General features: G+C 37.6%; 1 protein-coding gene across 10 annotated transcripts in view; it reads right to left on the bottom strand.

The window, feature by feature from the left end:
- Positions 1–23,056, bottom strand: part of RBFOX1 (RNA binding fox-1 homolog 1) — a gene marked incomplete at both ends in the record, with an annotated part of 1,320,957 nt that overhangs the window by 29,251 nt on the left and 1,268,650 nt on the right. For 7 of the 10 annotated variants that reach the window (XM_082490611.1, XM_082490609.1, XM_082490612.1 and 4 more), the window contains 2 exons: positions 8,231–8,270; positions 18,603–18,735. In XM_082490611.1, the coding sequence (XP_082346737.1) occupies positions 8,231–8,270; positions 18,603–18,735 (173 nt within the window). Of the gene's footprint in view, positions 1–3,362; positions 3,406–8,230; positions 8,271–18,602; positions 18,736–23,056 lie in introns of all 10 variants that reach the window. The other 3 variants (XM_082490613.1, XM_082490617.1, XM_082490618.1) reach the window with 1 other exon arrangement.

Below are 23,056 nucleotides of genomic sequence, written 5' to 3'. Positions count from 1 at the left end.
GGGTTAAATGCACAGCAAATATTGCAGTGAATCGTTAAGCAGAACATAGCACCCCAAACTTGTACTTGTTAAGATTTGTCCCAGAGATCAGGAGAAAGCAATGAACTGTATTCGTCAACATGAGGGGTTTTTTTACAAGAAGCCACTGTATTCTTCCACAAGTTTTCAAGTAGCAATTGTTCTTACGGATGAGGTGTACGTACATGAATACAGCAATGCTGAACTTAAAAGAAAAACTCAGCTAATAATCAATTCGTTTTGGTATAAAATAGGATTTATCATGTCTGGTTGATTAAACCTATGAATTTGTGCGCTCAATTAACACTTAATGCTACATACGCTTCCAATTTATACATAAAATTATAATGAAGAAGCAAAATTCTCTTCTTCCGTGAATTAACATTCAGTTGTATGTAACAGTAATTGCAGCTGTTCAATTAAGCAAACAGGACAAACAAACACACATTTGAAAGGAATTGTGTGCAGTGATGCATTGATTATCAAACTGTGAAAACAGCAGAGCTTCCTGTTCAATGGACCACGGTGTTATATCAACCATTTCAAAATGATCTCAGCATGCCAATTAACAAACAGGCCAGTCTCCACAGATAACACAAACACGATTTATGTCCCAATTAGAATTCACCACCCCATAATCCCCTGGGACGGGGGACTTTTGTATTTCCTTTCCCACCTTCCCCCACCTTAACAAAGACTTGAATAAGCAAGTATCACATCACTCAGCTTTGAATAAAATTCACTCTTTTGCTCGCACGTTTGCTTTAATGGATTGATTTTTTTTCTTTGGTTTTTTTGTTTGTTTTTGGTTTTGGAAGGCTGCATTCACACAAGATATTACGCTGAACATGAAGAACAGGCTATGACGTGTCAACCTTTACTGTAACAGTACTACATATTTACTACACGAACTTTTGTGGGGCATCTATTTTGATTTTACAAATAAAAGTTCACTCTTCTCAGAAAAGCAATTTCAACTACTTTTACAAGCTATTTCCCCTTCTACTGCTTGGCAGAATCGCTTTCATCCCTAACGTGTAAACCTTTGTTGGTTTGAAGATTTGCACCAGGTTGGTTTCGGGAATCAATCATTCAGCTGACAATGCCACATCACCCTAAGAATAAACATATGTTTTACATATACTGACAGCTCATTAGAAACTCCAGGCTTTGAATTGTCAACTTACGTGAAGCACATTCTTTCCGATTTTTTTCAAGTGCTCACACAGAGGATAATACATTCACCTCCCTGCCAGCAGCAGTTGTGTCACACAACCCCTGGGACAACACAGGGGGTCTCAAAGTACTCTGCGCCCCCTCCCTGGCAGCAAGCTGCTCCTCCCTGCTACCACAGAACCGCTGAGACGAAACACTTTCTCATTTCAGATCATTTGGTTTTTATAAACCAATAGAAGGCTATTACTGTCAAAAATGTATCCTAGGCACATATTGCTGGCAGGTATGTGCGTACAGGCAGTCAGATGTCGAGTAATGTCACCAAGTGCAAACCGAGCAGTAAACAGGGAGGCTGAGAGATGATAATGCAAGCTGCACACTTGGTCTGGCTTCTGCCACCAGCAGAAAGGTGAGATTATACAAATTTATCTGTTCTCCCCTCCTGGTTTTGAGTGCGAAATGTTGCAGCTTACCCCCCCCCTCCCCCCCTCCCTTTTTTTTTTTTCTTTTCTTTTTTTCCCCTGAGTGCTGAGTGGGAGTAGAAATGGTAAAAGTATAAAGAAGATATTAAACTTGTTTTCCTGATCCAGTCCCGAAAACATGTGGCAGACTGCCGGCCATTCTGCAGTATGGCATGAGTCTGCTCGCCACATGTATGACTCCTTCGCTTGTCCTGTAGTCCGTTTCCAAAACCCTGTATTTAAATGAGAGAGCCACTTCCTTTCGATCCAACTAGGCACACGATGACTCCCACCGCGGGACCGAATTAAGACTGGGCCACCATAAGAAGTATCAACGTTTCACTGCTCTTAATCAGACAAAACCGAGACAGACTGTTCTCATACCGGCCGGTCTTAAATCTGCGGATGGTAGGCTCTGTGAGGATTGGTTTGCTTTCCTTTATTTAACTACCGCTGAAAGTTGGTCAGCCTGTGAAGACAGACCCTTTCTTGCTCCCTTAATACAAGAGCTACATTCCTTTTATGCTCACATTTTGATTTGCTTTCATCAATGAATTGCTGCTGAAAAATGAAGCTGAACTCTGAACGTTATTAAGATGCTTTGGGTTCAACAATCGGTATGACATTTGTGAGCATCCTGGAAAGACTGAGCCTAAAGCAATAAAAATAAAAAGAGGTCAAAGTTCCTGAATTTGCCTGAATTCTTTGAAGAACTAAAATGCAGGATGCATTTGGTTATCAGAAAAATCCTAATTCCCTACCAGCCCATGTCATGATTTCTTATTTTTAATATAAGCTATCATATAACTACACACAAAAACATCCTTAAGCAAATTATTTTTATAGGGTTTGTGTTCTGCAGTTTTGGTGCGGTACTGCTTTCTTACTGTTTTACTACAATTACTTCAGATGATTTGTCATTGCAGCAACAAAAGACTTGAAGGTACACTTTATATTGGGAATCAGGATGGGAATCTGATTCAAACCGCTGAACTCTAAACTTCTGTGACAAGTTCTACTTTACAATTTTTCTCTATTCTTCATCTTAGATGAAGAATACACAAGTAATATTCACTACATATACATCTCTTGAGAAATATATTAAATATTTATCTTCATACATTAGAATATATTGCAAAATAAAATATTTAGAACAAAATTATGTAATATTTAAATAATAACAGATAACAATTTTCAGTTCCTGTGTTTGGAAATGTTTTAGGAATGCTTTTTTTTCCCCTCACGCTGTATGTTCAATCTGAAAGTCCCTGACTGTTATGCTGTAAATTATTATTTTGAAAATTCAGCTGAAATAATAAATTCAGCCAAAATAATGAAAAGTGTCTACTGCCTTATCTGTGCTTCCATATTTGCTACTTCCAAAAGAATCACACAATGCTACAGCAGCTTACGTTGTCTTAAAAAATTAAGTATAGAGTCAATACACTCGCAGTCCAAATATAGAGATATATCTCACCGGCATAAAATACTGAACAGGATACACAACAGTGACTATCGTATTTCATGGGATATGAAGAATATCTGTGGTTTTGTGATAGAATATGGAAAATAAAATGCAACTGGTAGACTATTCTTCTCATTTAATACACAGAGAATCTGTTTTCTCACATAATTACTTATTAGTATGATTTCACAAGAGTCTACATTCAGCATAATGAGTTTTTTCCATCAGACAGTATGTCATACCTGTGGTAACTTATTGCCATACACAGGCTCTTGCAATACTGCTCTATAAAGAAACAGAAATGTAATGATTTGAATGAGTCAGGAAAGAAGGATGGAAAGAAAGCTGTAAGGAAGGAATTTAGACAAATTCCCCAAAGCCATTCATTACAATTTTCCTTTCAATGTTTTATACATCTCTGTGGCTCAGACAAATTGAAAAAGAGCAGTGGGATCCATCAAAGATCAGTAGCCCATTGTTATAGACAAATCTTAATCTTTAATTTTAGAAAGAAATCACAGAATTTTTAGATAAGATATGATTAAATGGAAATGAACAGAAAATCAAATGCGTCTGAATTTTTAAATGAAGTCTGTATATCTATAGTAAGAATTTCCACAAAAATGAGTTATACAAACACACATCTATAGATTACAAAACCACATACACATGTGTGCACCTCCTCCTAAAATACCTAAGTTACTTTTTTGTCTTGATCTCAGATGTACTGACAGTGATTATTGTATATACAGAGAAACTAAGTGACTCTAAACGATCAGTATTTTTTTGGTTAGTTTCCCTATTAATAACGTATTTCATATTCTATGTAAACGTTGAGAATTATTTTTCCTCAATTTTTACTTCCTATGCTTCCTTTCACTCCAGGATCTCAAAGTATTCTGTGAACATAAATTAATCAAGGCTCAAAACCTTTTCTAGTGTTGAGAATTATACCTACCTTATTAGCTACAAATAGAGGAATGGGATTAAAAACGCATGAATTATACCCAGCCCTGCAGAATATAGAAAGTAGTAGTCGTCATGTACTCTTCCTTCACTTACATGAGGTTTAAACAGTATTTGTGCTGCTCACGGAGTAAAACTTCGACTAGGGGAATTAAAAATGAAATATGCAACGCCTCTTCATGCTGGCTCAACTTCTGGAACAGGCCTATGTAAAAGGTTCATGTTATTTCTATATTGTGTTCTCAGAGGTAGCTGTTGCCTCAGAGAAGCTCTTGGTAATATATCCAAACTGACGCCATCTGTATTAATTCCAACAAAACAACCACAAGGACGGATCTAGCATTTTTTGAATGTACCACATATATCACAAATAAAGATCGCAGTGGTGAAAAGACGTTTCATCACTACATCTCAAAACTTTTAAAAAGATATCATGGAGTGTTCCAGCACATAGACCACTAGGAGGAACAACCCACTGCTCCTTGGGGATTCGTTTGCCCTTGGAAAAATAATTTCTCCACTTCTCGTTCTGTTTCTGTGAATCACAGGAAATGGCACATCCTTCCATTTACAAAACACAAAAATCTTTGGTACTTAAAAGAAAGACTTCAGTGCTAATTGCACGTCCTTGCTTTTCACATTAGAACAGCGCCTTCCAGGGTATCTGATTGCATCGATGGACTTCTACCTATTATCAAGGGAATGTTGCTTAGATAATTACATCTGCTTTTTCCTTGGGAAGTAAATACATGCTCAATCCTCAATACCGTCCTACCTTCGAGCTCAAGGTAATGGCGGTAGCTATTGATAATCTTGTTCCATACCCCTGATCACAAAAGCATTCTTATTCTTGATTGGTAGCTTGAAAAAATAATATCTTAAACCTATGTACTTATATGTTGTTGTGGACTCTCACCAGTTGCAGTATCACAGGTCCAGAATCCTGAGACCGGGTTAGAAAGTCTTGCTGTGAACAATAAGACTGACCAACGTACATGGTTAAACTGTATTCCCAAGGGCCTTCTGAACCTGATGACGGCAGAGTTTGGAAGTTTCTCGTATTTCTTAGCCTTCCCATGGTTTAGGTGTGAATTGAAGACTGACATGTTCTGAAAACATTGTTTATGGCAATGGTAAAAAGTAACAGATTTAAGATAAAGCAGAGCAGCAGCAAAGAGCTATTATTCTAACTGCATACTTCTGTGTCTGTTACTATTTTTGCTTCATTTTGTGGAGCGTATTTTCTTATTTTCACAGGTGTCAGTCTTCATCTAGGAACTTCTGTATTTGCTGGCAGGCAACCTTAATTCTCTTTTAATGACTTTTTCTCTTAGTGAATCAATACTTAATTTTAAAAGGTCTTCCTTACTTCCTAATCATCTCCTTTATTTTTCCTACTCAGAGGCACATTTAAAAAGGAATTCAATAGCTCAGCTATTTCAGAAGCATTATTACATTCCATATAGAATTATATGAAATATAGAATATATTACATTACGTCTGGAATCATTTTAGACTGTACTTTCACCTATTTTTATATTCCTATTCTCTGCTATTCCTCTGATTAGTATTAAGCAACTCTGGCTATTTGCTGTTCTTGGTTCACTCTGCAGTTTTCACCCAACCAGTATCTTTCTGTGTCTTCCCTCCTTCCCTTCCACAAAATCTAGCCATCAAAGCTACATGGATAGCTAGTTATGGAAAGATCAGCACGGTCCATACTACTGTTGATACTCTATGTAATCATATCAGAATGAAACCCACTCTGATATACTTGTTAATGCATATTTTTGGTCTGGCTTTTCAGTACTCAGTTCCTTTGGTTTTGCTTTATGTGGTATTTTTAAGGTTCCTTTCTCTCCAATCTACTATTAAAACCTATATTGTTTAATTTTTTTTCCTCCTTTTTTTTTTCCACAAAGCATTTGTTCTTTCACAAAGCTTCAGCTCTGCACTTAAAACGAAAAGCTGAGTAGAACTATGTCGTAATCAATTGGGATTTAATAAATAACTTGGTCCGCTGCAAACTAATACTCTAAGAACTAATGCACTGTGAATTGTAAGGTTTCTTTTGATTTATGCCAGTTCTCTCTATCTCTCTCTCCGTCCCCTGCAAAATGTTTTATATGCAAGAATGATCAAATGTGAAGAAAAATGAATAATAAAATAAGAAGCTTTGTACATGATAAAAATAAAAAAAAAAAATCAAAGTTCCAGAAGAGTGTTTTAATTCTGTCAACTGCTGTAAAGGTAAACATTCTGCTGCATTAAGAGAACGAAGAAATGCAATCAGAAATACAAGGCTGCAACTGAGTAAAAACCAATGCACCAGTAGTTATTCCACTTTCTAATGCACGTGACTATTCCAAACAACAAAACTACGGCTATACTAGAAATCAGTAATTTCTTCAGTATCTTCCTCATTGAAATCAGTTCCCGATTGGGAACACAATGTTCAAGTCTGTGAGAGGGTGTAAGGCCACCTAAAAATAATATTGTCAATCACCAAAGGAGATATTCCTGTTTTTCAGCAGCATTGGCTTCCAAAATTATGAACTGTTACATTAACATTTAGTTCCCACCTCTACTATCACATTAAGCAATCCTGAGAAAGATATCTTGTTGCCTTTCAGATTTTCGGGTTGGTAAACTGAGCAAAATGATTGTCATGTTCTTTTGACAGTTTGAAGAAATATGAAAATTAGAAACCACACTTGAAGAAATTCCACACTGTACCGTCTATCCTATATAGCTCAAAAATTCAGCAGCAATGTGTTTAGGTGAGATTAGAGCAGCATACTACACTTGAGTAAGCCTTTGGGTGATTCTCATGTGTTGTAAACAATATGTTACTGATAACATCACTAAGTACATAAGTACATGGGGAGAGAATTTTAACCCACGCTAATTTATTTTAAATATATTTTTAATCTACACAAATTAATTTTCAGATAGGTATCAGCTTCTTTCTACCTCCATCAGAAAAACGAAACCTACTTGATCCATAAATTCAAATTGTTTTCCTTCTTTATATGAAACTTCTTTTTAAAAAATCTGTTCCCTTGGACATAGTTCTAAAAGATTGCTGGTAATGAACACAAGGAATGTTTTCTAGCACTACCTATTGAATTTTTAATATTCATACCAATTTCAACTCATCCATCTCTTTGAATCTCAAAAGAGACAGTACAACAGAAGTACAAGTAGGTTAGAGAAAGTTGTCTAGTGAAATAGAGAAGATACCTGTAAATTCGGACCAGATTGCTTTATCAAAATGTGAAAGATTACTGGAATATCAGTAAAATATTTTACATCTACACATAGGGTAGAAGAATTAACTACTTCAGAATAGTGAAATTCAGCCTCAACCACCCAAAACTTCTTGCATACTTAGACGTAAGTAGCCTCTTTGTATATATTCAAGGTAAAAACTTTGGTATTGGTAAGAAACTATAAAAAATATTATTTGAAAGGCAATTGCTGACCAATGAGGTGAGGTAGGTAATGATGGATCCAGGGCTATAAATTCTTACTAACAAATATAACCACTTCTTACATCATAAGCAGTCTCTGCCCATTTTGTTTAAATTGAAATAAGTGGATTTTAAAAGAGCAGACGGAAGTCTACTCAGATTACAGACAATAGATAGCCGTATCTTAAACTTACAATGTAATGAAGCTCTACTATCACTGTGGCACTTGTGTGTACCCAATGTTGCCTGAATTTGGGAAATCTCTATCTCCCCATAAAGTATTTTCATATTTCTGGTATTAATAATACTAAGCTTGTCTTGATTTTTTCAAAACCAGCTTTTGGGGATTGCGGAAGTATGTTCTTGCTTTCTTTTTATTTTTTCTTTGAACTTCAATTTTGAAGGGAGACACCCCTCCACATACGCATAGACATTTTTCACATCTTTTTGCATTCATTCAGCATTTGATTGAAGAGTTAATTCAGCTCCACTGAACAATGATAGATGTAATGAACAGAAAGGTCTTCCAATGTGAGAGATATTCTTCTCAATTCTTTCTGACAGGCAAGGGATGGTAAATAGACAAAACAGAGTCAAGCTAGGCAGCAAACTTGTAAAAAGAATGACTCTGGTAATGTACAAGGACAGCATGCACATCAATGAATACTTACATAAATGTCTGCACCATAAAATCCATCCTGGTATACAACACTGCAAGGATGCACACACAAAGAAAAACATCCATATTAGTGCATTTCCACATGCAAATGCCACCAACCCCTGCACAGCGGAGGTTAGTCTTGTCACAAGAACAGAGGGAGGGGGGAAGGAAGGCACTCTTCACATTGGTTAAGGAGGTTGGTAGTAATTATCAGAAGTGAAACTGTACTGAATCCAACATCTTATAAAGTATGCCAAATGCTTAGTCAAAGAGAGGCAAAGCATGGCAAGATTGGAAAATACTTTTGAAAAGGTTTGAGGAGGTGTTTTTCTTCTTTTTTTAAGAAAACACATATTGGTCGCATTTTTTTCTATAAAAAAAAAAAAATCAGTGGGCCAATCCTACGATCAGTTTAAATACATTAACAAAATGCTATCTCTCGAACTATTACTTTCTTGTCCTGCAATCATGTCAACCCTCTGAAACAAAGCAGTAGCTGCATTACTTAGATGGAAAACAAATCACAGCATAAGTTTATATGGTAAGAGGAATGTGTGAAATAATTATCCTGGTGGTATTCTACCCATTGGGTCAAATCTCAATACCTCAATGTATGCAGAGATGAGAGTATTTCTATGTACTGCATTGTTGGCTCGATACACTTTTCCGCTAGCGACAACAGGTCTGTTAAGAATGTAATGATGGTATTCTTTTTTTAAAAAAAAAAAAAAAAAAAGTATTAACCTTCCTTACTTTATCGTTTTACAGCTTCGGCTAACATGGCAATGGTTCTGAGCCCCCCTGCAGTTTTGGCTGGATACATTACTACTTCTTATCTGAAAAAATGTAGTACTGTTACATCACTGTTAACAATTTACCCAGAGACTGCTGCATTTCAGCTAAGATAAATAATGAGTGTAAATAGTTCAACTTTTAGATTCTAAACCCTTCCGGAGAAATGACACAGTATGACAAAGATGGTTTAAATGATTACACTAAATAAAACTGGAACTATACAACAGTGGCCTACCAATTACACACATTATGTAAGTCCTGCAGTTTTACATCCGTTTGGCAATTCTGCAACTTAAAATGGGTATTTCCAATATCAGAATCAACACAAGCTGTTTCAAGAGCTAAATATGAGAGCACACAATAGGGGTTTTGCAACAATATTTTCAGTTTAGAAATACTATTATCTGGGAATAATAGCTATTAGGAAGTTGCTAGCCTAAGCTGTTTTACAATTCCAACAAGAATTTTCGTGTCAGAAATATAACTGATCTATTGAGGTCAATGACCAAAACCCACAGGGCTGAGCTGGCATGTGTCTAAGTCAGAATCACTTGAGAAATCATAAATATGCATACATGCACACAAACCACATTGATAAAACCACTCTGATGATAAAAGTTTGCTATGGAATAATAATGTGTGAAAACTCGGCTCCACTTAAATCAGAGTGTCTGCCATTTGCTTCAGCAAGGTCAGACCTTTACTCGTGTATTTTTCTATTTATTATGTCTGCAGAGCAAAATCTGCCAAGCCTGGTCTACATCAGTAGCTTTCAGAGCGCTTGCTATTTACAGTGTAGTGTACCTTCGGTTTGGTTTTGATATTCTAATTATTTTAAAACATGACATGTTTTCCCATATCTGTTTGCATGTAAGAAATAAAACACTCCACATGACGGTGAGGTAGAAGTACACAATAGTGAACAACAGGGAAGGAGTTTTATGAGATGATACACAAACGACACAAAGTCTAGTGAAGGCGGAGACCCACAACCCTCAGTTCCTCACACCCCTGTGCCACTCGCGCTGGGAAGAGGTGGAGGAGTTGGGAATGAAGGAGGGAAGTAGAATAGAAATAACTTTCTATTGTTATTAAACATTACTATTCAGCAAACGATGCTTTTGAGAGAAAGTGCATCGGAAAGGGGACCTTTTTTCTTCCTTCTCTTGCTGATCTGTGGATAGACAGTGACGATGTCACAAGATGAATAGGGGCTGCTATATTTTGAATTCCCAAGTGCAGCTGGTTGCAGTCTTGGACAGGTTACTGCATTCACCTAGGCCTTCCTTTTACAAATAATGCTCAGTCGTGTACAGACAGAAACTTATTTTTAATCCTAAATACGCAACTGCTTGATAAATATGATACCGAAGGAAGTACCTAACACTCAAATGAGACATGAATGCGTGACTCCATCATTAAACCTCATTAGTATTAAGAAGTGACAGAATCAGACAAACGACTATAACACTCCCAAGCAGGACATGCACTATGAAAAGATATCAGCTGATTTTATCTTATCTCCTCCATATGGTCTTGTAGTACGGAAGTGATGTTAAATATAAAACCTTCTGCTTCTTTTGAAGTATGAAAAAAGGTAATTCTTCACACTTTCATAGATTTTTCAGAGAATATTTTCTGTATTCACTGTCCTTGTCATTTGTTGACTCCTGTGAATGAATCTTACCAGTGGAGTCAAATGTATTTTCTAACAGTGCCCTTCATCAGAAGGACAAAGTGTAAACCACCAAGAGCTATGTTTTGCTCTTGTGCTTTTCCTTCCTGCAGTATATAATTTTCCAAAGGGTAATTTGCTTGTCTTATCACCCCCTTTTCTCTCGCTGAAGCTGTAGGCAGAAAACAGATGATAAGTCTCAAGCATGGGAAGAGACTGAATGTATCACACAGGGACCAGTCTCGCCACAGCTCCTTTTACACTTCATATTCCAAAAATTGTCTTGGCAGACAGATAAATCTTGACTTCCTTTTAAACCAACACAGGGTCTGGAAATAGCCATGTTACTGACATCTGAATTACTTCACGCAGGAATGGATGATATGTTAATGCACTACCCGGAGGCATTAAAATAAGAACAACAAATTTGGGGGATCTATTCAGTTGTATTTTACGATCTTATTCTGCTAAGGAAAACTCAGAGACGAGCCAAATCTTGATTTAATAAGAAAACGTGCATCTAAATAACATCACATGTGGCAATCATTTCCTGAAATTATTTTTCTATAAATATGAAACTGTTTTCTCACCAACTATTATACATCTGCTTTGCATAGTTTTAGCTGCTTTATTTTATTCTCTGTGTCTTATAATCATTTTCTGTAACTATATTAAGATAAACTCTTTACTAGTTTAGATTCCACCTTTCTAATATCCTGGAAGGACTACATCTGTCTTCATTATCATTTTTCTATCCTCATCTTTCAAAAGGATTGGGTTGAATAATCTATCAATGACATAAGAAGACAGTTCTTGACTGCACAAACCTTAGTTCAGTAACTTCATAGCAGCTGAGTATATATGGCCCTCAGCCACACACACAATCTGCACAAGTTAACATAAATAACTTAAGGCAGATTAAGTGCGTGGAGTGATTGATTCAGCGTAACAAAGAGGCATTACAATCATGATTTCATTCATTGCAGTAGGAATCGTGGTTATAGTTTGCTATTTCGCCTCCATCACAACTAAGAGAAAGCACCTGAGAAACAGAAGTTTCCTGATTGCTGGTAGGGTTGCCTTCACTGTCCTACACGTTTTCCTGGTTTTGGTCTTGGAAACCACCTTTTATATGAAACCTTTTATATGAAGTCTCCATGAAACAATTAATACAAGAGACGCAACTACAACCTTATTCAAAACAAACCAAAGAAAAGACTGAGGATTAAAATAATACCTTTCACCACTCTAATAACACAACTTCCACTGTTGTAAATATTGAACTGAAACTCTTGTATGAGGCTGCTTCAACTTTTAAGAACGTTCTCTAATTCCAGGTTCTTGTCTTCCCAGTTTCAACACGTGCTACCATGAACAAGTTATATTATCTGCTTTGGAAAATTAATTGAGGGCATTTCTGCAGAGAATAAAGCTGGAAGATATAAATCACTATGCGCTGGGAAAACACATTTTTTGTTCTAACAATTGCACATATATACAAAGCACAGAATCCAAAGTAAGAGGAAGTTTCCGTGACCCCAAAGAAACGTATTGGAAAAAGCCATAACCACGGTAGTAGACATAGTAGCTTATAATTATTATCCTTCTTTCTTAAACTCAGAATAAGGTGCTGGAAAACAAAGCTTCATTTTGAATCAGTTAGAACGTAGCACTTCAGAACAATTATTTTCACAAGAGGGAACAGTTTCTGAATAGACTCTGTTACTTCTCCTCCACCCTACCCAACTTCACAATTTTATTTAGGGTTGGGGGTTTTTTTTATTATTATTATTATTATTCTTTTCAAAGAGAAAAAAGCATATTGCTATCACTCTTTTCCCAGGAAAGACACCAGAAGTGGAGATACGGACTGAAAGCTAATTTTCTGTTAGCTTCATCAGAACTGGAAGGAGTGCAGGGGAAATGTGAAGACAGAGTCATCACACGCTAAACTTGCGAAGAACTTGAGGCAAATGATGCTGGAATAGAAGGGCTTCTCATTAGTTTTACTAATACTGCTATCTATTACTAACATCTGCTATGCTACCAGATTCACAGAGACACTGGCTTTTCTTGACAGCAGTATAAAGATGGAACATCATATTCACTATTTGGCGAATGATTTTCAAAAACAAAACGCTGAGGCACTCGTTGCTGCAGAGTTCAAAAGCAATTACAGGCATGAAAATCAGATCCCCTGCTTTCAGTAGTTCGCCAAAGACAACAAAAACGGCTTCTTTGTCCTTTCTTTTGGCAACGTAAGTACTGCCAACTGCACCCAGTATCTGTCGTAAGAGCACCTTTACTAGTAGTTTCTGCTTTATTAGGACATTTCTTACACCATTAGTAGGGACTTGGTCAATTAAATAGAGAATCCTAGAAAGGTACAGCTAAAGCCTAAAAGACTTTTTTTTTTTTATATTTATGTCTTTTTTTTTTTTTTTTCCATTTAAAAATTATACTGCACAAAGTATGTAGCACCAGTATATGTTAGGGGTGGACCTGCTGGGAAGTAGTTCTGAGGAGAAGGATCTGGGGGTCCTGGTAGACAGTAAATTATCCATGACCCAGCAATGTGCCCTTGTTGCCAAAAAGGCCAATGGAATCCTGGGCTGCATAGGGAAGAGTGTGGCCAGTAGGTTGAAAGAGGTCATTCTGCCCCTCTACTCTGCACTGGTGAGGCCACAGCTGGAATACTGTGTCCAGTTCTGGGCTCCCCAGTTCAAGATGGAAAGGGAACTACTGGAGCGAGTCCAGCGAAGGGCAACTAAGATGATTGCGGAACTGGAGCATCTCCCTTATGAGGAAAGGCTGAGAGAGCTGGGACTCTTTAGCCTGGAGAAGAGAAGGCTGAGGGGAGACCTTATCATGGCATACAAGTATCTAAAGGGTGGGTTGAAGGAGGATGGAGCCAGGCTCTTTTCAATGGTTCCAAGTGACAGGACGAGGGGCAATGGGCACAAGTTAGAACACAGGAAGTTCTGTTCAAATACACGGAAAAGCTTCTTTACGGTGAGGGTGACAGAGCACTGGCACAGGCTGCCCAGGGAGGTTGTGGAGTCCCCTTCCCTGGAGATTTTCAAGACCCGCCTGGATGCAGTCCTGAGTAATGTGCTCTGGGCAATCCTGCTTTAGCAGGGGAGTTGGACTAGATGATCTCTAGAGGTCCCTTCCAACTCTGAAACTCCACGATTCCGTGAAAACACTAATACCCAGAGAGAAGCCTGTAAGAAAGGTCAAAGAAGCAGCGAGCTCAAATCCTCCCACATGGAAGCTGTCCCAAGAAAGAAGGTATGCAAGGAATTTGGTCAGCTTAAAATAGTAACTGCTTGTCTCCTCAACCAAGTCGCCGATCTTGCTGTGAAGTTTCTGCAGAGCCCCCTGAGATAAGTGGGCTATAGCTCATAGCTCCACAGCTACATCCTCCTGTACTGACAGGCTCTGATCTCCGTGCACCTCTCATGCCATCCACAACACGACCATCTCTTGCTTCTCCTCCTCCTGCAGCATAGTGCTGAAGCTAAGCTCTCCATGCAATGTAGATCTCCAAATTCTTTAAATTTCAGCACTTTCAGCGTTCAGTTTTCTCACACAAATGAAGCTTTAATCCCTCATTTCAGTTTCAGTAGGTTTTTATGGTACATAAATGAATTGTACACACCAAGTTATGAGTAAGCTGCGCATTGTAGGAATTCAAGGCATTAAAAATGATGCCACAGATGCTAAAAATGAAGCATTTTCCATGAACTAATAAATAAGATGCTATCTCAAGGAATTAGTGAAAGGCCTCACTTGCAAGTAAAGGATTCCTTAAATATTTATGTAGTGCTATGTATCTCACGAACACTGATTTCATTTTTAAATGACACACTTTAAAGCATGTGTGCTGCTGTTTGACTTATAAGAAAACAATGGCCTTAAACACAGCTATAATCAACAATTTTCCTCAGACAGAGTGAAGCGTGCCATGTTTGCTGTTTCCCAGTAACTGTGAGGCACAGCAGGTAAGAGCTTTCCATATGAATCACACTAACTTCATATAATCATAGAATCGTTATGGCTGGAAAAGACCTTTAAGATCATCAAGTCCAACCATTATCTACCTCGACCAGGCCCACTTCTAAACTGTGTCCCTGAGCACCATATCTAGTCAGCTTTTTAAATATATCCAAGGGTGGTGATTCAACTGCTTCCCTGGACAGCCTCTTCCAGTCTTTGATAACCCTTTCAGTGTAGAAGTTTTTCCTAATATCTAACCTAAACCTCCCCTGGCACAACCTGATGCCATTTCCTCTTGTCCTATCAGTTGTAACTTGTGAGAAGAGACCAATGCCCACTTCTCTACACTCTCCTTTCAGGTAGCTGTAGAGAGTGATAAGGTCTCCCCTCAGCCTTTTTTTCTTCAGACGAAACAACCCCAAGTCCCTCAGTCACTCCTCATTCTACCCAATGACCACAAGGTCTTCTAGATTTCCTTACAACCCGGCACTCATCGCCATTTCTTAACTTTGTTGATAAGCAGTTTCTAAGAAAAGGTCACAGTCAGTATCCAACAGGACACCCACGAACAAGAGCAACTACAGATTCAAGGGAGATGGAATAGAAAGAAGGTGTTTGCTACAGAGCAGGGAATCCTGAGGCAGTGCTGCCGAGATGAACACGTCGGACTAGTCTAAGAAACACATGTTCTTAGCTTTACAGTTGATTTCCAAATGTAAAGCAAAATGATTCGGTTTCAGTTCCAAAACTTTGTAATATATACAAGTAAGTGTGAAGAAAATTATTTCAGATCAAGTATTATATTTCAGTAATAAGCTTTCTAAGGTTAATGAAGTAAAACAAAATTTAAAAGTTCATTTCAAACTTCAGCTTTCCATTTTACTTCTTTTTCAAAAGAAAAGTACTATTTTTCTAACTAAACATTGCTGGAATTTAATGTAAATTTATAAGTGAGATTATATCTGTCAGTATACAAAATCAATGTCTTTTTTTTTAATGATTGAAAATATTTTCTTTTGAAACTCTTTCCTTGGCTCTAAGGCTGGGCTCCTTCCTTGAGTGAAAAAAGGGAAATTGCTACTAAATGAATTGCAAATAGCATTCAAAGCTTTTTCCATTTTTCTTATCAACAAATGATATTCCAAGTTGTTTGCTTCCTTCTGTAAGTTGATTCATTCTCTGTGATCTCTTTATTATCTCTGTAATTTTCCTTGACTCCTACTCCCATTGTGACCGAAAATCGCATTTTTGTAGTTTACTTTCATTGATTAAGGATTTTTTCTGATGAAAATTCTTTTTTGCTTCTTTAATAGGTCAGCGTACAGAATGGGTGAAGCACAGAACAAAGCACTGCAAAGAAACTCCAAATTGTGCTACTGTATCAGTGACGTTACGAGCACAAGATCTAATATGCTAGGCCAAAGCAATTATTTCAGAATAAAGCTTTATTAATCCAACTGTGGATCAGTGCAACAGAGATATGTATTATCTCTGCACTGATCTATGAATTACAGAAGTTGGAAATTTGTTTTGTGCATCAGAAAGCAGTGCCTTATTGTGAAGCATAGGTGGATGGAGAAAATTAAACCTGACTATTATCTGAACTAAGACCTATCTAAATTAAGACAAAGCTTACTAATTGAAAAATTTTGCAGAGTCAAACTCTGACTGGCAAGGTGAGCCCTAGATTACCAGACAGCCGGAAGTCATCAGAACAATAAGATGTGACTTCTTAATGATGTAATGCATGGCTCCCTCTGAAGTCAGCTTTAAGGACAGGTCGTGAAGGTAATAGGCGAGAGATGTCCACGCCAACTGTCAAACCACCCTGCAGAAGAATGTATGAACGCTGAGCTGACCTCTTGGAACCAAGTTCCGAAACACTGCTGAACCTGACTGCAGTACAAAACTTCTGCATTAACTTACAGCAGGAGTTCACAGCACTTATACATCTAACTTACTACCTACAGGTGCTGGAAGTCAGCAGTACAATTACATGAGAAGATATATGTGTTACACTTGGAGATTTAATTCTTCCTGCTGAGTCACAGTACTAACTAAACTATAAAAACTTACGTAACACACACATACACACACAGAGCACCCACATGTGGCCCCTTAAACTAAAGCAAATTTAAGTTACTTACTGGTCTGAAAGTATTTACTGCTTTTGCAAATATAACAAAAAAAGTATTATCCAATTCACAAATTGGATCACACGTAGCTGGTATATATTTTCTTGTATAACTTTATGACTTTGTATTAAACTACGGTATTATGCTTGTGACATCATGAAACTGGTAATAACCCACGTTGTTATCTCACTACATATTGCACGCTATGTTAAAATTTAAGAATTTATTTTTTAATAAAATTCTAAACTTGTCCCCATCGTTGCCATGTACAAATGAGAGTCTGTGCAACAGTAGGATTAACTTCAGTGGGACACCATCCTTGTCCAAAGGTAACTCAGGCAATCTACAAAAATCATGGTGTCTTCCTCCAGTAGTGGTAATACGGCTTTGCTTATTAAATTAATGTTATTTTGCTTATTAAACTACACAAACCACCAAAAAAAAAAAACCCAAACACCACTTTTACAAAATAACCTCAAACCATGACAGGCATCATTTTTATAATCATTTCCAGAACATCTTACTTCTCTGAGGTGATAACTGCCCAAAAGTGAAGGAATGGCCAAAGTGTTTGTCTTCAATAGCCCTGAAAATCTAGCTCAATGACCGATTGACTAGATTAGCAAACTTTTTCTAGAAAAAGACATGCCTTCTGGCTTAATAGAACACAGCCCTCGTGAGAAACTGAGGCAACTACTGAAGGGCACCCATCTTCTGCCATAACAAAGTAGGAGGACAGGCTCTTGTGCTGCAAGCTCCCTTCCAAGGGGACACCCACAGTGAGAGCAGACGAGCTGCTGAACAGGATTTTAGTGAGAGCGGGGAGAGAGAGAGAGATCACCTTCACTCACAGACTTTGCAAACCATTCCTGACCTTTTCTCAGAAAGATCTAGTTGCTCCACAGAGAGGTGGTGGCATATCTACTTCAACTTTTTATGACAAAGTCCTATTCTGGCCTGAGATCTGCTGAATTTTCTGATTTTTCAAACTTCTCAATTTCTTAATAGCTGAAAATCTTTTGACAATGTTAGGGCTCTTAAATATCACATGCAGCATACAAAACCTTCCTGTGTCAGCATTTACATAGCTACAGGAGAGTTTGTTTCTTCCTTCTTTTCCTCAAAAATATACCTATAAAAAAGAAATTAAAATTTTCTGAAATAACAGAAGGCTATTGAGTTTCTACAAATTATTACTATGAACTTCTCTCCATTGTTCCTTAGTTTACTACTTGGTTTTAGTAAATGTGGGTCACTGACAGCGAAATCTTAAGTTATTATTTAAGCAAATAGTAAGAGAAAAGCACCCCAGACTCCTATCGTGGTAAAGATGTCAACTAGAAAAACTAAGCAAACTGCAATAAAACAATAATAAAAAAACCCACATCACTAAGCCTTCAGGTCGAGTGACAACTTTCAGTGGATGATTTGAAGAAAAAGAAGTTAACTCGATCCAACCTCCTTAATAACCAGATGTTTGCAATCATCAAAAATATACCTTTAGCTGAAACAATTTCTCTGTTCCAAAGCATTCCGTTTCTAAGAGCATTTACATAACAATATGTGACATCTGAAATGCTTAAGGCCACCAACCGTGGCAGTACAAATTACAGTCATTTTTCAATACTCTGCGCAAGGTGCACCACTTCCAGCGCTGGGATTGGTCGCATGCTGCGCTGTTTCTGCGCTGAGACACGATCAGCATGCACCACAGTCACAACCACTTGGTAGCCTTGGGAGAGCCATGCGAACAGGTAAAAAGAAGCTGATCTCCTTACCCGCCGTAGGCTGGAATCGGAGGGGGGGGCGCTGCTGCCCGAAACGTGTTGTACACCGTGCGACCTCGGCCTCTTAGGTGTGCACCTCTGTAGGCAGCAGCTGCAGTTGCAGCAGGGTAGGGAAATCCTGGCACTGGGAAGGGAAAAAAAAAAAAAAAAAAAAAAAAAAAAAAAGAGGAATGTAAAACATTCAGATCAATCTAGTGTTTGATATCAAAGCTTGCCCAGAACTGGATGCATTGCTATATAAATATATTATTAGTCTTTTAACCAGAGGCCTCCTCTTTTACACAAAATGTATGCAAGCAGGAGATGGCAAACTGGGAACAGAGATGGCAGTATCATAGGCGGTTCTGATTCTCTTAGAAGACATCCAGTTATTAAAAATAATGTTGACTGGTTTAGCCAACACTGCTACCACCAGACTCTTAAGGTCCAAGTCACCCCGTTCAGGCTGAAACTTAGAATGGCAGAGACATTTCCATCACATTATGGGATCTGTCTTCAGAAGTCAGCCCTGCTTTGAGCGGAGCTGAGACCTTAGACCAGGTGACCTTCGGTGACCTAAATTACCCAGCAATTTTACCAATCTCATAGAGCTTTACTTTGGTTCAAAAGTGGATTATTAACTGGGTCTTAATTGTGTACCGAGGGAAAGAAAGACAAAGCAAGAGTTTTCTCAGATTTTAGGGGTGTACTTTGTTCATAACAGTACCCATTATTGCTTCAAAGTCAAGGGTTGCATAGTCTGGAAATATCTATATGAATTCAGATAATATTCAGAACCAATAGAAAAATTTAGACATATAAAAAAGACATTAACACAGATACTTTTATATCGTCATTGCAACTAAGTGGAAACATTAATTTCTGTTCCATGCGAGACTTAAAATATTGTAATCAGAAATTGAACAGTGATACAGTACAACTTAAAGGGTGTTTTTTTTCTGTAAATGTCTGTAAAACTTCTCTCTTCATAAACGTTTTAATTGAAAAATAAAAAGGAAACTTTCCACTGTACTTTCTCTGCCATTTTTTAACCAATACTTCATTACTTCATTTCTCCTTTGTACATATATTTCTGGCCAATATTAGAACAGGTATTTTTGGAATGAATTCATCAGCAACACAGAGAAAATCAAATCCAGCTCTGTTGGCACTCAGGCTACTTCAGCTGTGCTTCACTTTGTTGAATTTTTTTGAGTATGTGTATAAAGAGATAAAAGAAATAAATATTGCTTAGCAAAGCTCTAATAAGAAGCAAGCAAATGGAAGTAATGATGTGTAAACCAGCAAGTTTTTAAAGTCTGAAATATGAACTGATTTCAACCCACATTTGTCTTTCATCTGTTTTAGCATTAATTTTTAAAAGCAGCCTTGAATTTGAAAAAGAAAATGAAAAATTCACAACTTGTAGATGTCTCTGGCTGAACACAGGAAGGAAAATACTGTAATTATGGTGACTTGTCCATTACTGCCTTACTACTGCTAGGTCCTTCTCACTGACAAAAAGGTTGTACAGTAATTCTGCAAAGATTTACATGTCTGTGACCCAACATAAAACAACCCTACGGCAATGCAATTAAATGAGAACAGTCTTTTAAAAAGTGCAAATACTGTATTTTTATTCCTCTTTCTGTAAAGAAGTATGTGTCAAAATCAAAATGGTGAACTCTGAGAACTCCATATACTGCCGATAACTTTGCAATCAACTGCATTTAAGAAGGCTTAAAGAAATGGAGTCATGGAAAGCATTTTTTATGGGGCAAAGTGAAAATTTACGTCATGTACTTGGAAATTTGGACACTGTAAGTACTTTTGCATATGCAACAACATTGACTATTGAACAGTATAAATAGAGTGATCGTGACCTGCTGCTCAGACCGTGTAACTTTTGTCCTTTTTGTTTCCAAGTAAACATTAGCAGCCTTGCATACAAATTAGTACAATGTGCATATGAAAATGTAAAAGACTATATCCTCAGTCTGCTGAAAATTAACAAACATTATAGTAAAAAGCTCTACAGGCTGTGCTGCAGTTCCCCTGCGAGAGTGGACTGTCTCCCCATACTCACTCAGAAAAACAAAAGGTGCAATGCTCTAATAAAATGTCATAGATGGAAGTTAGCAATACATGAGACAAACACGAGGGCTGGACATCACGGCATCCCTGTTCACTTCTGTCCCTTAGAGAATGTATTTGTGAATGCCACACGCTGGAGACTCCCTGTCTTGGCGTAAACTAGGAGATGCGCAAACCATGCATTTTAAATGGTCACTTATCATAACTTGAATCACGTCTGTTACTTCTGTAAGAGAAACAATGGAGTGGGCTAGTACTCTTCAGCACGGAAAAGGAGCGCCTGTGGGAGCCATGACAAAGCTCCATAATCGTGAATAATGGAGAAAATATGGGAAAAAGTGGCTCCTCACACAACCTTTAATTAGGCCGTCATGGAAATTTCTGCCACTGGATGTTATGGATGTTAAAAGTTTATATGATTGAAAAGGATGAACAATTTCCCTGCACAGCAACAATGTTAAGACATCACCTCTGGTTTACTAAAACACTTCAAATAGTAGAAAGCTAAGAGAACGCTTAAAGAACTATACACCTGCATGCTAGCTCCAGTCTTACAACTTTTCTGTAGGCATCCAGCTTTTGCTCCTTTCCAAATACAGGGTATTGGACTAGATGGAGAACTAATCTAACCCAGTACGATTATCTTTGTTATCAGAGTAACGTTTAGCTGCATTCTGCCTGCATTAGAAAAATGACTCCTTTCCATCTAGTAGATGGAGTAAGTTTCTCCAACAATTTGAGAGTTAATTTCTGCCTTTTAAAAAAAAAACCAAACATGCAAATAAATAAAACCAAACCCAACAAAACAGCGCTAAGAAGAGTTTGCTTAAGCAAATGGAGAAAAATGGACTTGGCGAGTCTGGCCAGGAAAACTGATATCTGGAATGGTGAATATTTTAAATGACAAAACTGAAGGGTGGTATTCTGTAGCTAGCTTTAATAAATAAATAAATAAATAAATACTCTGTAGGGACACTCAAACTGCCAAGATTAAGAGACATTTCTCTGACCTAAAAGCCACTGACAAAAAACTAATGAAGACTGACAAAGTTGGAGCAGTTTGGACAACTTCTTCACTTATGTATGCATTTGCAGTTCTCTACATATTGATAGAAAACACACTTTTACAAGAAAAACCAGAAGCACTGGTAAAGAAAATCAAATCAATACAAAAAAGTCTAGGCTCAAGCAATGTAGGGTATCTGACAACGTTGTGGGCTTGCAATGCATAGTCTGGAAACTCCTGCTCTAAGCTCTGGTTCAGCAATTAATGCTTTGCCATTAACATCTACATTTGGCAATATTTAAAGCAGTTGCCATCTTTCAGTGAAACACTCAGGGTCCTAGACGATCCTTCTGCTGTAAAACATACTGTTGGAGCACCAATTGCTCTGTACAGCCACACACCTTACACGCGTGTGTGAACAATGGATCTATCTCTTGATTTTTGGAAGAAATGAGTAAATATAGGTCTAATGGAAACCAACTGGAATTGTGCAGAAGTTGTGTGGAGACGCTGAGGATATACCTCTGCGAACACATGAACACCTAAAGTGCTTTGTGAGCATTTTTTTCCTTTGAATTGTACCATTCAATCCAGTTTTCACACAGACATACTAAAATACATATTTTGCAATAATTGAGCGTTTATCCTAAATACTCTTTATTCTTCATGGTGGTCATACCTTGGAAAGAATTACAAGAAGGGACACTGACCTTAAATCTTCGACAGCGAATGGTTGTCTACAAAGAAATATCACTGGAAAAGCAGAGTGGCCCCACCAATGAACAAGTGAAAAAGTACATAAAATATTTTAAAAAATAATACTACATTTTTCTGAGAAAGCAGGCTTTCTCTTATGAAAGAGGAGAAAAAGCTAGAAGATAGAGATGGCAGGAAGAGTCACTTAACGAGTAAGTTTACCAAATCCAGGACACATAATGGAGGCTCAGCATTCATGGGAGATACTAAGACAAGACAGTGATTTCTACCATTTCCAAAGGCTCCGCAACACAAAGGATGTGTTAGAATGAAAAGCCTGAAATAATTTAATTGTTTTTCTATGCTTGCCTTGCGTTGTCTCCTTAATAAAATCATGAAGTATAAAATGCTAAAAAAGCTTGTAGAAGCAATTAGTGGGAGGTAGAGCAATGATTTGGAGTTCTGCCAGGAAGAGGATAAGACATGATGGAAACAGCCTGAGAAATACAGAACTAAGAGTAACATTGCAAGGACTTACGATCAAGTAAGGTCTAACAGTAGAGGGTATATATAACAGAATTAGAGCCATCACAAAAAATTGACTTGAGTCAGTCTGAAAATAAGAGTATCTGAAAACACGCCTTCTATTTCCAGGTAGCAATATTACAGA

The sequence above is a fragment of the Vanellus vanellus genome (genome assembly GCF_965231255.1).
Source record: "Vanellus vanellus genome assembly, chromosome: 14".
NCBI classification, from domain to species: Eukaryota; Metazoa; Chordata; class Aves; order Charadriiformes; family Charadriidae; genus Vanellus; species Vanellus vanellus.
Note: the sequence above shows the minus strand (reverse complement) of the source record. Positions and strands in the feature narration are given on the sequence as shown.